General features: G+C 35.5%; 2 protein-coding genes across 19 annotated transcripts in view; one reads left to right on the top strand and one right to left on the bottom strand.

Annotated features, from left to right (window-relative positions):
* The window catches only part of LOC106788192 (phosphatase and actin regulator 1), a 74,158-nt gene that overhangs the window by 50,644 nt on the left and 7,923 nt on the right, over nucleotides 1–15,591 (bottom strand). For 8 of the 17 annotated variants that reach the window (XM_014751228.1, XM_014751235.1, XM_014751239.1 and 5 more), the window contains exon 1: nucleotides 1,580–2,959. The exons of 2 other annotated variants lie outside the window; for them this stretch is intronic. In XM_014751228.1, the coding sequence (XP_014606714.1) occupies nucleotides 1,580–2,009 (430 nt within the window). In that variant the 5' untranslated portion in view covers nucleotides 2,010–2,959. Of the gene's footprint in view, nucleotides 1–1,579; nucleotides 2,960–4,230; nucleotides 6,386–10,064; nucleotides 11,433–15,591 lie in introns of those variants that run through there. 7 more of the 17 variants (XM_014751229.1, XM_014751230.1, XM_014751233.1 and 4 more) reach the window with 7 other exon arrangements.
* LOC106788195 (trinucleotide repeat-containing gene 18 protein-like) lies at nucleotides 617–15,539 on the top strand. Of its 2 annotated transcripts, XM_014751260.1 has the most exons (4): nucleotides 617–1,347; nucleotides 4,013–4,096; nucleotides 14,985–15,126; nucleotides 15,218–15,539. In XM_014751260.1, exons 1-4 carry the CDS (start codon nucleotides 1,269–1,271, stop codon nucleotides 15,234–15,236), a joined length of 324 nt encoding a protein of 107 aa, XP_014606746.1. In that variant the 5' UTR covers nucleotides 617–1,268; the 3' UTR covers nucleotides 15,237–15,539. The 2 variants fall into 2 exon arrangements, with proteins under 2 accessions (XP_014606746.1, XP_014606745.1); XM_014751259.1 differs by lacking the exon at nucleotides 617–1,347 and having other exon boundaries at nucleotides 3,328–4,096.

Here is a 15,591-nt window from a genome sequence, read left to right as displayed (position 1 = left end):
GACGCGCGTTTTCTCGAGTTCAAACCACTCCCAAAGAGTCATAGCTTTCACGTTGAACAACGCTATTCGAAAGATCCATCTTTTTCTAAGTGAAAACGGTCGTAATAAAAAGGAAAAATAATGGGACAAGAAAAATTGCATATTCTTGCTAAGAGAAATATTATTCTCAAAATCAGAGTTAGTTATCGATTGGACATTTGAAATGACGCGCCTTTCGAAGGATTACCAAATGACGAGGTGCATCGCACAATGCTACATGCATATGAACAAGTTTAATTTTTTGCAAAATTAGTACTTCAGGGTTTAAGATGTTGCTGACATTGAAAAAAAATATAAATATGCATTTGGTTCCACGTGGAACTATGGAATTGTGGAACAGTCAAGTAGGTGTACACACATGTATAAACTTGCGTGCACATTTTAGTAGACATGCTGCGAATGGAACGAACATTCGCCGCCGACAAGCTGTAGGTTCTCCACTCAATGAATGATTTCCGTGCAGCGTTGCCACATTAGGTCTATGTGTTCTGCACCCGTTACCCCCTTCGACGACTATCACCCGTTACAGACAGTTTATCCTTTCCTCCACCGGTCTATTAAATGTTATACAATTACATTTTCTAGGCCGATCCAGTCCTCGTCGTATTTACGCGCGAGTGTTGTAATATCGAAATACACTAGGTGCTTCGTAAACGCGTCATCGCTTCCCGGAATCAGTAATGAAGCTTAATTGCTAACAGGAAAAAAATCATCTTCGACCATTTCACCTTCATCTGTCTATTGATTATATCTGTTTTAATTCGTTGACAAACAAATTGGTTGAAATGTTCAAATTACGAAGAGGAATATTACAAACTCCAACATTTATCTATATTAAATGTCAAGAGATATCTAATCGACAAATAAGAAATAAGAACAAAAGAAAAAGTTTCGTTGGGTAGGTCAGAAGTAATAAAATGACGTCAGAGTGTACCCAATTTCTAAGTAAAGAACACTGCCGAAAGGTGGTGGATGGGACTTAACGAGGTCGTCTCGAAGAACGGAATGCCGTCGTGGTTACTATAATCATAGTCGTGGTTGTCGAGAGGATATGGGAGAAGGCCGATCACGTGTCGGGACAAACAAACCGATCATCAATCATCAGCGTTCGGAACACACGTGACTCAGAATCAATCGGCAACGTTGCAGGAAAGGCGCGGTCGCGATATTCTGCTTTTAGTTATTCGTCACGAGTTTCATAAATCCGGCTCGAATAAGTTTCCTTTTCTATGGTAAAGAATAAAGCAGAAGGTTGGAAGGTACCTATAGGAAGAGAAAAAAAAGGGCAAACAAGAAGAAGTGGGGAAGGTAAGTAAGACTACTCGGTTGGATTTGGAACAGTTTTTCCTAACTGCATAATCGTTTACCCATTGTCTTTCTACGGAATGTCAGTAATTTACACCGTGGAACGAAACGCATTCCTAGAAAGTCGATAATAAATGCGAAAGAGTAAAATAAGAAAAGGAAAATGTAGGTGTTTCGTTATGTTGGCACGGTGAATCGTAGACGAGGTTCTTCGGAAGTATTCTTCTGTACTCACCAATGACGGTATTCGCAGCAACCTCCTTGGCCGCGGCCGCTGCTGCAGCAGCAGGCCCGTGAGCCAGAAAATCGCTTAGGGATAAGGAAGACGCGATGATTTGTCGTTTCTCTTCGAAGTTTAAATAATCTAGGCTATTGCTCCGTTGAGGTGTAGGGGCGATGGTTACGGTCTTGGTAGGGTGATACTGTTGTTGTTGTTGCTGCTGTCTATGCTGTTGCTGTTGTTGATGCCGTTGTTGCTGCAACTGTTGATGATCATGATGATGATGATGATGCTGTTGCTGGTGCTGCTGATGCTGTTGAGCTTGTTGAAAATTACTTTCGTGAGAAGGAACAAGATTATTGTTACTCCTCTCGTTATTGGACTCGTTGTTAGCATTAGTAGCCGAAGTTGGCACCAAATAAACTCCGCTAACCCTGACCGACATTTCCCTTCCCAATCGTTCCTTCGAACGTTGTCCTCGGCGATTCTTTCTCCTCCAGGGTCTGAGGATCGCGACGAGAGCCGGCAACGGAGCTACCGGATGGCCCTTTTCGATAGCACAGGGAACATCCTGACGCACGGCTGCTCGAGTGGTCGGCTCGCGTCGCGCCTTTCTCTTGCTGTCTTGCGACTCCACGGCTCGATTATTCAAACTATCAAACGAAAAATCCTCCTCCTCCTCCTCCTCCTCACCCTCCTCCACCACCTCCTTCTTCTTCTTGCCGCTACTACAATTATTTATTCCTTCCCTTTCGATATCCCTTTTCCCGGGTCCTCCTTCTCTTTCCCTTTTGTCTTTCACTGAAAACTTCACCAACTTCCGCGACGGAAGTTGCTCGAAAATCAGCTTTTTTCCTGTCGTTGTTGTTGTCGTAGTCGTCGTTTTTACCTTTATTACTATTTTTCCCCCTATACAGTGTCCTTACAAATTTTAGACAAATTTAACTAATGGGATAAAAAAGCTGATTATTTCTTCGTTTTGTTCTCTGTTTGATGAAGTTGTTTTATCGACGATCTTTCTTACACTTTCCCTAACACTATTCTCCAAATACTACACGTTTCACGTTTTTCTACGTAGTAGGAAAGAGAAAAATTTTCTTAATCGACACCACTAACGCCGGCCGGCCAAGGTGTCGCCGTTTCAGTCGTTATCATCATCATTATCGTCATCGTCATCCTCATCGTTGTATGAATAATAGTTTGCATTGTGCACAACACTACACAACACAACAACACAAAGATTATCTTTTATTCGTATATTACAATGCTCGAAGAGAGACGCAAAGAACCTTTGCTCCCACGCCTTTTGTCCTCTCCTCTCCTCTCCTAGCCCCTCTCCACGATTACTTATAAACGTCAACCATCCGACGATTTTAATTGGTCGATCTTAACGTGCTGCTCACGTTAGAATCGGTTAACGTGACGCATCGCGTATAGAAGTATTTATTCTCATACTAACGTACACGCATTTAATATATAAATATATATATGCGTGTGTATGTGTGTCGATATTTGGATTTACAAAAAGTCAAGTGGTGATTTACAAAAAAAAGTCAAGTGCCGTTTTACAAGTGTCAAGCTCGGACAATATCTTTGAATAATATTTACATTATACTACGAACATTGTATATGTATATATATATATATATATATATATATATATATTATGTGTAAGATGATAATCTCAATTGCATAAGCTTTTTCTTTCCCTTTAAACTTGTTTTAACTATTTTGAGTAAAAAAATCTTTAAAGAAATGCGATTAGTAGTATACGTTCGCGGAATTTATAAATACTATTTGCAGAAAGAGAACAAAGGTATATAAAATGAAGACCTTGACCGTGCTACCGGGAAACTTATTATGATTTACGTGTTTTTTTTTAAAGAATCAAATCAACGTTTTGCGAAAAATAACCATGACCAATGAAAAGAGTTAACATGCAATAAATTCCTTCCAAAAAATAGTCAAAAATGATCAACGACATTGATCAAAATTTAGGGACCAATTCATAGACGAATTTAATTAATAAAAAAAACTAGACGAGATAGAAAGTGCATTTGCATCGTATGCAATCTTCAACTACAAAAGCATCCCCTAGGCTCCAAATTTTGGTAAACGATACCTAAATCGAAACATTATCTACATACATACGAACATTCGAAATAATTGAACAATAATTGTTAAAAAGTATATCGTCTGATGGTGGTTTCTCTACTTATTTTTTTACACTTTGAAAGGATCAAATTAAAGAGAACAAAAGAAGTATGTACGAAGAGTTTTTTGTTAAAAGAAACGGAACATCATCATCATCATCATCATCATCATCATCATCATCATCATCATCATCATCATCATCATCTTGTAAAAGCGGATCGAGAATTTTCGGTGATCTTCGTGTTTCTTCTATCCCGTTCTTTCTCTCTTACTCCTTCCTGATTTCTTTTTCAGTAATGGCAACAACACAAGAGACAACAGAGAACGGTGGCGGCCGGCAAGCGAGAGACACCTGCGTGCCGGCGGTAATGTCGGCAGGTGAGAGAACGGCTAGAATGAGTAAACGAGAGAAAGAGAAAGAGAGACAGAGAGAGAGAGAGAGTGAGAGAGAGAGGGAAAAAGAGGGCGCGCCGATGATAGATAAACACAGAGTATACTACGCGCATACTCACTACGATATTACGAGGACGTAACACGACGTTAAACACGCGCTACGCCGAGTCAAACTTTTTCTTTGTGATAGGTGGTAGAAGTAGTTGCAGTATTAATAAATAGTAGCAGTCATAGTAATAATAATAAAAAATCGACGGATTTTGTTTATATCGAGGAAAAATGTAGCAGGCACAGAGATGGAGGGCAGAATTTCATGGTCGATTTGTTTTTTGGGCGAAGCCGCGACTACTATTACTATTACTATACAAATACTATTTATTACAAAGACCGCGACGACGACAACGACGACGACGACAATGCCGACGACGGACGAAGCAAGAGTCCAATGAACGAACTCACTCACGCACGCACGCACCCACCCAAACACACTTTTTTGCTACTTCACAAAACAGCAGCAACAGACACTACATTTTTGGCACATATAACATCATGACACAAACACGCACGAGAGGCACAAAGAAGAGAGAGTCCATCATCCATTATTTTCTTTCTTTATTCCTGTTTGCGGAAAGTACGTTTTTGTAACGTACTTGTTGCAAATCCGAAAAAGAGGATGATTCGTTTCCTCTCGTCGATGATGATGCACACCGGACAAGTTCTGACGTCTCGCGTTGCCTGGACGGATCCCCGACGGAATTAATTGCAAGCGCACGGGACGTGGCGTACAAACAAACGTTGTAGTAGTGCTGAGAGTAGAAAGACAACCACGACCACGACCACGACGGTGGCGTAAGCGAGCATGGAAGAGAAGAAACGGGCAAGGTGGGAGACGTACAGATGGATGGACAGATAGAGTAAGCGAGACAGAGAGATGGGATGCGAGAAGTAAGGAGTCACCGATGGAGGAGTAGGAAGAAAATGATGATGATGACGATGATGATGATTATTATTATTATTATTATGATTACGATTATTACGATGATGATAAAGATGATTAAGATGAGGAGGAGAAGGAGGAAGAGGAAGAGGAGGAAAAGGAGGAGGAGGAGAAAGAGGAGGAGGAGGAGAAAAAGACGACGACAAGGACACGAGCATACCACGAAACACACACCGAGCAAGACTCGAGAACACTGAGGGCGAGCTTGCGATCGCAGCGCCACGAGGCGCCACTTGTCCACGTTAACGACCACGGGCCGATGCTCCGTCGGCCCGTGTTTAAATGGTGGGGAAGACAACTCTATTCGTCGTAACTTTTATCCTCTCCCCTTACCCGCAAGGGTGCATTCATTTCTTTCGATATTCACACATTTTCACTTTGGTAAAATAACATCCTAACTAAATTTCTTAACTTTATCTAAATTATTCGAAATTTCTCAATTAGATTAAAAGTACACTGAGATCGAAAGGAAACATCCTTCTTGCCTTTATTGAATTTTTATGATTCTCCTCTAGCTAAAAAGCACACATAAAAAAGAAAACAAATGAATTCCCCCTGAAAAACATCTGAATTAATCAGAGTTATAACGAACGAAGGATACTATCGTAGAAAACAACGATCGATAGTCGCGTTCGATTGCTTTTTTTCTGCAATCGATTCTAAATACTTGGAGCTCGAGATAGAATTTTGCCGGAGGCAAACAACACACGGTGTTTCTTTCTTTCATAAGGTACTAGAACTTTCATTTTGTGCAAGGAGCACAAACAACAGATCAAGAGGGAGAAGCAGCATCGAACACGTTAGAATTGAAAAGACGACGCGTTGTTATGGGGAGTGACGTGGTGCACGTGGTATTTCCGAAGCGTCTAGACTCGCTAATTTAAACCGACTCTCGCGAATCTACGCACTGAGGACAACGAAGACGACTACTACGTTGGTTCAACTCCCTCAGTTTAACAATTGTCCAACTAACAGTGAACTATGAGAAACATGGTTGCGTCCACGACCTGTTTTAATCCTATCTTCCTTTACCTTATTTTTCAAATATATTTTTCGTTCCAGAGAACAACGAGTTACAGATGTAAATTCTTGGTATCAGAAAAAAATTGGAAGTTCCATAAAGCGATAAGAGAGAGAGAGAGGGGCTGCTGCTGCTGTTATTTTCCCCAGGGAACTGAACAAATCATTTATAGAATATACATATACGCAGTGTCAACTTTTTAAATATATACTTTTTCAATAATGTACTCGTACCCCAGATTGTTCTGTAAAATAAAACAATAATTACAGTGATGGAATTCGCGCCTGAAAAACGTTGATAAATGGAAACGAAATATTTCAAAAATATATAGAGAATAAATAAGAAAAATCATATATATATATATTTTAGTTGGTAACTGTTTGCTAACTCCTAGAGACATTCGATGATTAATCACATAATCCTAAGTAAAAGTTGTATACCAAGGTTATTTCTTCCCTTCGCTTAGATCAGTATTTCCTTCCTCATAAGGCAGAAAACGTAATATGAAATATATGTACGACGAAGTGGGTTTCCTCGGTGATAGATTTTAGTTTTCCAAGAAATTTATAACGCTCTTATTTAATAATAGAAACAAAACCAGGCGGTGGTGTTTCTTACCCATCCATTTAATTTTACTGACGCGTGAAGCTTCTTCTTCACTTGCATTGTAGTGAACAAACGCACTCTCTCTTTCTTTCTCTCTCTCGGTATGTGTATTGTATTACTATTATAATTTAATATAAAAATGATATAATGATTATAATTCATTATTCGACTTTGAAGTTACGATAAGAATAATCGTAATGCCGTTCGTTGACCGTAAGGATCACACACGCTCGGGAAGTGTTTGTTAAAATAATCTTTTATCATTGTAATAAAATAATGAGAATTAAATCGACAAGAATATATTTTTAAAAGCACTAAACGTAAATTACATGAAAAAATAAACTTTGATAAAGAGTATATTATGTATTTTCAGTTATTTCCTCGTATAAACCTTTCGATTATTGATCATATTATAAATGTTTTATCAATACTTTTATTCTGTTATTATTATTATTATATATATATCGATTTTTATAAATAATTTCTCGAGGAGGGTTACCTATAAGCCGTGATAGTTTTTCTTCGTCGTGTACGCAAGAATTAATCCCTTCGATTTAACATCGAAGAAAGGCTCGCGAGATAAAAATAAATCAAAATATCGACTTTGTCTTTGTAGCTACGAGCTTATCAATGACGTTGATGAATATAATATACCGGGCATTGATTTAATTTGTAAATATAATTACAAAAAAAATTCTAATCATCGCATTCGATAAAATATTTATTATAATATAATTATTCTTCTTCTTCTTCCAACACGATGAAAGATTATCAACAAGTTTTCTTTTCTTTCAATAAAAAAAAAAGAATCGTCTCGCAAATATCGCTAAGTTATACCTTCCGTTTCTCGTAATAATAATAATAATCATTTTGTAATCAACTTCAATCAAAATATTTTCTTATTCTCTAATCGTATTTTAAAAAGCGTCGTTCAAAAGAAAGTCTAGCGAGATTCATGCAACTTGTACTACTTTGCATCTTTCTAAGAGAACGGTTAATCTTTATTTCTATCTTATTCTTCTCGTAGACATTAAAATTACATTCTAACTAGAACCGCAAGAAACTTTTTTCCCAATCTCAAAGGATATTGCAACGATTTCTATTTCAGTTGAGCGTAGGTACCAAATAACACAATTTCTCTCTCTCTCTCTTTCTTTTTCAGTCTATAAATGAAAAAATAAAAATAAAGAAAGGAAAATGGGGGGGGGGCGGGGGGATTAACGGAAACACGGATATATTCACTTGCACGGAAAACGTTCCGCGAGTATCCCATTCGACGAAATCAATGACCCTCGGCCCCGACCGATTTACTTTTATTCTTTCCTGCAATTGCAGTTGCATTTGCAGTCGGTATTCGCAGCAATTGTCAAGAATATTGCGACGATAAAAGTAAGATACTTAAAAGAAGAATTTCAAGATAAGTATATTTAATATAACAGTATGGTGATCATTTTTAATAGTTAACTGTTGGTAGAAAATGATCGAAAAATGTGTGGTAAAAAAGAAAAAAAAAGAATTAACTTAAAAAAAAAAGGAAGGAAGGCAGCAGGTATAGTTCGGGAATGCGAGTTCTTTCGATGGTCTAGACGTTCAACAGTAGTATTTCTTATTTTATTCAATATCAACGCCACTTTTCTATGTCGATATACCGTTGTGCATCACCAATACCACTGAGTGAGTATTTTCTCTCGCTTTGTCTGGTTATATTGTCGAGTCAACGAAACCTTGCCGGTTAAGAACGTGCCTTCCTTTACATAGAAATGTATAAGAGTGTATTGTATAAGTGAATATATACAATACAAGACAACAACAGATATATGTGGAAAGTAACTGCCGTCGTCATCACCGTCTTACATTCTTCAAGACGTGCTTCAATTTGCTGATAGGACACAGAAAGAAAGAGAGATAGAGAGAGAGAAAAAGGGCGTGGAGTTTTTCCTCTTGGAGGATGAACTACGAGAGGAGGAAGCCACGAACTTAAGTTTCAAAAAAAAAAAAAAACGAAGAAAATCATCATGTGTAACTTGCCGAAGAACGACAGACGATTCTTTAAAAAAAGAATTGTTGTGGGAACAAAATTATTATTATATTTATTTTATTATAATTATTATTATGGTTATATATATATATATATTTATAGTGCTACTACTTTTTTCTGTAAGATATATATTATCAAACTAAAAATTTTGTAAAATTATATATTCAAATGAAATACATCTTAACGCTGAGTTACGTTCAAAAGTATTTAAATACGTAACGAGATAAAAAACAAATAATTGAAGTTTTACTTGAAAATATCTGTTAAGAGAATGATTGTAAATACTCCTCCCTTCCCAATCTCTTCGAAACTTTTCTCTAACAGAATGAAAGTGTTAATGCGCTAAAAGTTAACTTTTATTTATAAAACCTTGTATACAGAGTTTTTTATTCGAGTCCTGTGTTAATAAAACCACTTTTCGTATTTTCTTCCTCTTCATGTCTTTTATCTTTCTCATCCATTTTAAATTATATAAAAAAAGCGAGACAAGAAATGAAGAATTTAGTTATTCAAGCAAAGATAGGAGAAAAGAAAGAAGATGGAAGAGAAATAAAATTGAGAGAGAGAGAGAGAGAAAAAAAATAAAATGGATTAACATGGATTCACTTCATATTCAAAGATAATCTTTGAGGCTTCGAGTGAAGCACCTATAGTACTCGTGACTCGACGATACAAACACTTAAACCCTTAAGCTTTATTATGCAGATGAAACTATCTTGTCATCCGTGTAAAGCTCTTCACTCTCTCTCTCTCTCTCTTTTTCCCATCTATCTATTATACCTATACAATCATGCACCGAAGTTATGTGATAGGTGGGACCGATGAAAATCACGCAAGAAGTCGGTATACAACTTTGTATCTGGCAATAACTATCGATCCACGTGCATATATCATCATACACACATACAACCAATTAACGTTAGAACTTTCCATATTCTGACATTGAATTTCAGTTCAACTGATCGCACATACAGTTATTTTATACTCTTGGGACCACCCTTGCATTCCTTACACGTATAGTTTGTATTATTATAATTATCCAGTTTAGTTATAAATAGTATTTTTTGCTGACGTACCTAATTTTCGTTTTATTTGTATGTCAAGGGGTTAACTAAACAACACCGATCTAACGGGAGAATATTCGGAGAAAAAAGGTTGACATTTCGAAACAATCGATCGTTCTTAATTTGACTGGCGCACTTTAACGTGCAGAAAAAGTATGGAAAGGAAAGGAAAAGAAAACATATATATATATATATATATAAATAATATAATATGCAAAGTAACATACCGTCTTTTAGAGGACCAAATCGCCAGAGACTCATTCTAAAGTTGAATTAAATATGTTGAAACGAACGATCCACAATCTCGTCGCATCACCAGGATGTTCATTTAAAGTTTTAATTGTCAATGTCTTTTAAAAAAAAGAAAAAAAAAATATTCGAATCATTGAAAATTCGACGATTAAAATCGCACGATCAAATTGTTCCCAATGAATGAACGAACGAACCTTCGAATGATAATCCAATCAATGAAAATGTTTCCCTCGTCACTTATTTTTCATCCAAATTATGTTTCGAGCGAACATTTTAGGGAAAGGAAAAAACACGCACACAAAAGTAACGTTGGTGCACTTCGGGTTTATATTTTGTACGTCCACTTCGAAGGACTCAATTCTGCCTAATCCATCGCTATTTCTCCAATTAAGGTATTTTCGTCACGTGTTTCAATGCACACTTGTATCACTGATTATCATGATATGTTCCGGGCTATAAAGAAACACAAAATTATCGAGTCGTTCATTTCCCTTTCCTTCTTTCTTTCGTATTTTCGGTTCCTTCGGGAATGGGTAATCTCTCAAAACTTCATTTATTCTATTCACTTGGTATCATCTAATCTACATAACTATGACGATACAACGAATTCTTTTTAAAAGTTCACGATTAAAAACCATATGAAAGGCACACCACCTTTCTCACTTTTCGAATGAGAGAGAGAACTTGAGTGAGTCTGCTTTTTTTGATGTCAGTAATTAACATAAGTCAAGCATGACTTACTTCCTACGAGTCTCTTCCTTGTGTCCCACATGTTCATACAAAAATAAGATAACAAAAGTACCATAGAAACCACCATATAACATCTACATTCTTTCGAAAAAAAAGAAGAAAAAAACCCCCCCTTCAAAATATATCTCTCGTGCACTTTTCCTTTACTCGATTATCAGTTTGCATTTATTCAAAAACACAGTATTATTAGACTTTTCTAATAATTCACTGAATTAATCCTCGAATCACCCTGCGTAGGCACCAACACAAGAAAAAAAGGAAAACTTTCAAAAAAGATGAACCTTTTTATCTTCCCAACTGGACAAATCTAACCATAAGAGAAAGTAAGGGGTGAGAAAAAAAAACAAAGGAAAAAATAGAAAGAGAGAGAGAGAGATAGAGAGAGAGAAAGAGAGAAAAAGAGAGAGAAAGAAAGAGGAAGAGACTGGCTTCGTGTACGGCGTTCTCCGTTATACTGAAGTCGACCTACTCATAGTGTTTACATCGAAGAGAAGTGTGTCGACGTTAGCACGCCTTGGTGGGCTTCCGTCGATCCAGCTATACCAACACGTTAATACGGTTCGCCAGCAGTACTTAAGCCCGGTGAACTGTCCCCTTGATGATGACGACGACGACGACGACGACGACGACGAGAATGGCCCGGCACCGGCACCGGCATCGGCTCCAGCACCGGCTTTGTGACCAACCGACCAACGGATGATTGGATTGTATATGCCGCACACCCTGTTATTTCCCCACAATCTATAGACGACTGTTCCGTTCTTAGCTATTACCACCACAACCCTGAATCCCTTGATTACCACCCCGCGGTGACATAATCTCGTTGAATGAGTCCTTCGATACGAAAATAGATATACTAAATTGATCATTTTTATTTGTCTTTATTTCTTTATTTATTTCTTTTTATTTGACTATACCTTTTCATAAACTTAACAAATGATTTTTATTCATATATAAATGAATAAAAATGATAAAATATATTTCCTATATAATTAGTTTTATAAACAAAAAAAAGTAATGAAAAGAGATAAGCATTAGAGTAACTTTCCAAATGCAAAGATACACAACACTCTCGAGTTTGTAAACCACTTGTAAGTGCTTATCGATGCTAACCTAATAACGATAATCGATTAATCCAAGCATTGACTCTCTCCTAGCTATGCGTAGGATTATATATAAGCGACACGGCTTCCGTCCTCCATAAAAAAGAACAAGAAACAAAGCAGGAGACTAAGAGAGAGATAGAGAGAGAGAGAGGTAAAAAAAGAGAAGAAAAAATAGGAACGATGGTATTGGATTTTCATCGAAAGCCAATGGAAAATAGGTATTTAGCGCGAATGAATTGAGAACGTTATTGAATATCGCTTTTTAAGTGATTACATAGTGATTGCACACATATTTCCCGCCCCCTCCCCCCTCCCTCTCTCATTCCTTTATTTTTTTTATTGACAATGATTATTTTCGCGCTCTTCGTTACCATAGTCAACAAAATTTTCCTCCTATTTTCTTTTCTTTCTACCATCCATCTTACGATGAGAATCATGTAACGTATGAGCAAGTTTAATAAAAGAGAATGGTATGTAATTTACATTCTCAACGAAAGCAAGTAACCTTTCATTTATTACTTAACATTTCGCATACACGTATATATCAATACACATGAATCAAATAGTTTATTACGGCTGTTTATCCATGACCATCCCATATAAAAAATTGTTGATTTTCTTAAAGGCCAGATCGGATAATATCTGCAACACAATTGTTATCTGATAGATTAATCAAATGTTTTATTCATTTGAAAATAAATAATTTGAAGAATTTTCACTTCTCACGGTCCAGAAAAGTATTAATATTAAAGCAAGATAAAAAATGACCTGTCCAATGATAACACCTGACACGTTTTTTACATATTCGCAAAATTGCAAGTCGATCGGTTAAGAAGTTTCAGAGAAAAATGCACGCGAAGGTTTTGAAAAAATGTTCTTCGAAGTTTAACATGCAGTCGTAGTAGTTTCTATGGGTTATTTTCATAAATTTTTCCCTTGGAAATTTTCAGGACACATTTTGAAAATTTCCCTCCCAAAAACTACACGAAAGAATGTGCGAACGAAAAAATACCCACCCACATTTCTACCACTGAAGGTAGAAAAGTTTGGACTAAATAAAGTCACGTGTCAAAGTTAAAAAATAGAGCAGAGGACTCGTTTCGTTCGTGTTTGTTCGTTGACGAGATGAATAAAAGAAAATAAGTAAAAATGAAAAATAAATCATAGGAGAGAATGGAAAAAAAAGAAAATAATTTTCTTCTTCCGTTCGCATTTGATTAACGAAAAATTCAGTCGAGTTTCCAATTAAAATTCATACGCTATCAGGATAATATTACTGCGACTTGACATAAATTGCACACTTTGAAACTTGTTATAATGTTCTACACAAAAAAACGAACTACGTTCCATACGGTAAAACCGAACTAATAGCAAGCACTTTACATGTATATATTAATGTACACATATGCGTGTTGCAAGCGTACTCGAATGTGTTGCAATTTGATACAAACTTATGCATACGTGTTAACACGTACGCGGAGTAAGAAAAAAAAGGAAAGAGAAAAAAAAGCGGACATTCCTTTTACCGTGATCTTAATTTTTTGTCTTACATTAAATCGTCTTAAAGACATAAATTCAAGGAATGTAATTAAAGTGTTCAAGTATTAAACAACACTCGTGAACATTGTTAATGAAGATATTACAAGATTTTATAAAGCATATATAGATAGATGATGCTAAAATCAAAATAATTATAACAAAATCTCTCGTTAGATTAATTTGTATGTAATATCGTTCGTTTAACTTCTCAGTATCTATGAAACGAATAAAAAGGTACTAATTGTTCTCGAGAATTGTCCTTGGTGTTCTACAACTAATAAACGAGTTTAGTATATATACTAAACTCGTTTATTATATATATATATATCATTGACAATCTCAATGACTATGTCGTTAAGATCAAGGAATATTGCAGTTCTAATTGTATAATTATCGAGATTTTATATAACTTAGCATCCCTTATAAAATGCATTAATGAAAGTAAACTTGAAATATCATTGTAAGTATAGGAATAAATATAACTAGAAAAATATTTCACATTTTGTTCGTTATTATTATGCGAAGAAGAAAAAACAAAAGGAAAAGAATTTTTTGTTATAAAATAGTAGATGTACATTTGTCAATTTAATTTTATTTTATATTTTGAAAATTGGATTAGTAATTTTAATAAAATGTTTCGGAACGCAAGAAAGCAATTTAGGTAGATCTCAGATTTGAGAAAATTCATTAAGGAAGTTAAACGATCGGATAAGATATTCATTATTTTATAATTACACGGTGAAGTTGACTTAAAACACGTTATGATACGAGCACGAATTTAATGCGGCTATTTATATAACGATAAATATAATATAAATATAATTTTCATTTAATTTCATTCATAAAACAATACATCGTACACGTTTAATTTGTTTCCATTAAAGGCAAGAAAGACAAAACGATCTAACAATTCTTATTATCGCCAAAGAAATTCACGTTCTCGACCTCTTCCAGACATTAATATAATAATAATAATAAACGTAAAGAAAATATCTTGCAATCATTCCGAGAATTTTTATTTCAAATTCGCCTTACTAATCTTATTTATGTTCTGACCATGCACGTTTACACCATTAGTGTACCATACTAGTTAACAAGATCGCTCATCGTTCTACCACATTTCCTAAAAATCAAATTAACGAGCATTCGTAGTAAGGCCAACGAAATATTCCATACACTTTGTTATTCTACGAAGGATATATAAGGAAAAGAAATGCAATCTATCGATGCAAAAGTGCATGATCAGTGCATGCTGAGTTATCCACGTTTGTCGAGAACAACAATCAAAATAATGCAATTTTGAAACATGAAGAATACGTTTCTCATTTGTATTTTCCTTATTTTTGTCGTGATTGTTCGTTCCACACCAATTGGTAAAACATTCTATTATTACACAAATACTTTTGAATAAAATTAAAAGATTTTCGGAGATGGGTTTAGTATTAAATAAATGTTTATCTATGAAAATAATGAAAATTGAATAATTTTCTTCTTGCATAGGCGATCGAGAAAGCAGACGCTATTATCCGTTGTTTTGGTACGGAAAAACTAACTATCGGAATTCTAATCTTTATCGTAACGTCAAATGGTCACTTGAAAACTTGAAGAGAAGGTCAACAACTATATCTTACGTTGCTATTGGGTGAGTCATTCGTATTTTGACGAGATTTCAAAAGGAAGGTATTCTAATATGTCCGATTGACTCATCAATAGTTTCGATTGTATGTTTTCAGAAGTGCGTGGGGTCGTTAAAAAGAAAAAAAAATGGACGAAAAAGGTTCCTAAAATCGACGTTTTCTTTCATCGGTTAGAAACGACGAAAGAAAAATAAAATCAAACGATTGAAAAATAATATCACGTAAATTGTAATAGACTTTAAACATGAACGGTTATTAAAAAAGTAACTATACCAAAAATAAATCGTTCTTCCTGTTTCCTGGTAATTGAAGGTAATATTGATTGGCATATCGGACCAATAATCGGACCGTTCTTGAGAATATAAATTTAAAATTAAATAATTATTATTAATAAATAAGTAAAAGTGTATATATATATAAAGATACATCCTTGTGATATATAAAACGGAATGGGAAAATGATTAGTGTAG

Source organism: Polistes canadensis, unplaced genomic scaffold (assembly GCF_001313835.1).
Source record: "Polistes canadensis isolate GaletaPanama2010 unplaced genomic scaffold, ASM131383v1 scaffold_129, whole genome shotgun sequence".
NCBI classification, from domain to species: Eukaryota; Metazoa; Arthropoda; class Insecta; order Hymenoptera; family Vespidae; genus Polistes; species Polistes canadensis.
Note: the sequence above shows the minus strand (reverse complement) of the source record. Positions and strands in the feature narration are given on the sequence as shown.

Bases quoted from the DNA above. Each gene is read 5' to 3' on its own strand.
- LOC106788195 (XM_014751259.1), top strand. From the start codon at position 3,829: ATGTACGAAGAGTTTTTTGTTAAAAGAAACGGAACATCATCATCATCA. The intron at 4,097-14,984 runs GTGAGAGAACGG...CTTCTTGCATAG, and splicing joins GCCGGCGGTAATGTCGGCAG to GCGATCGAGAAAGCAGACGC.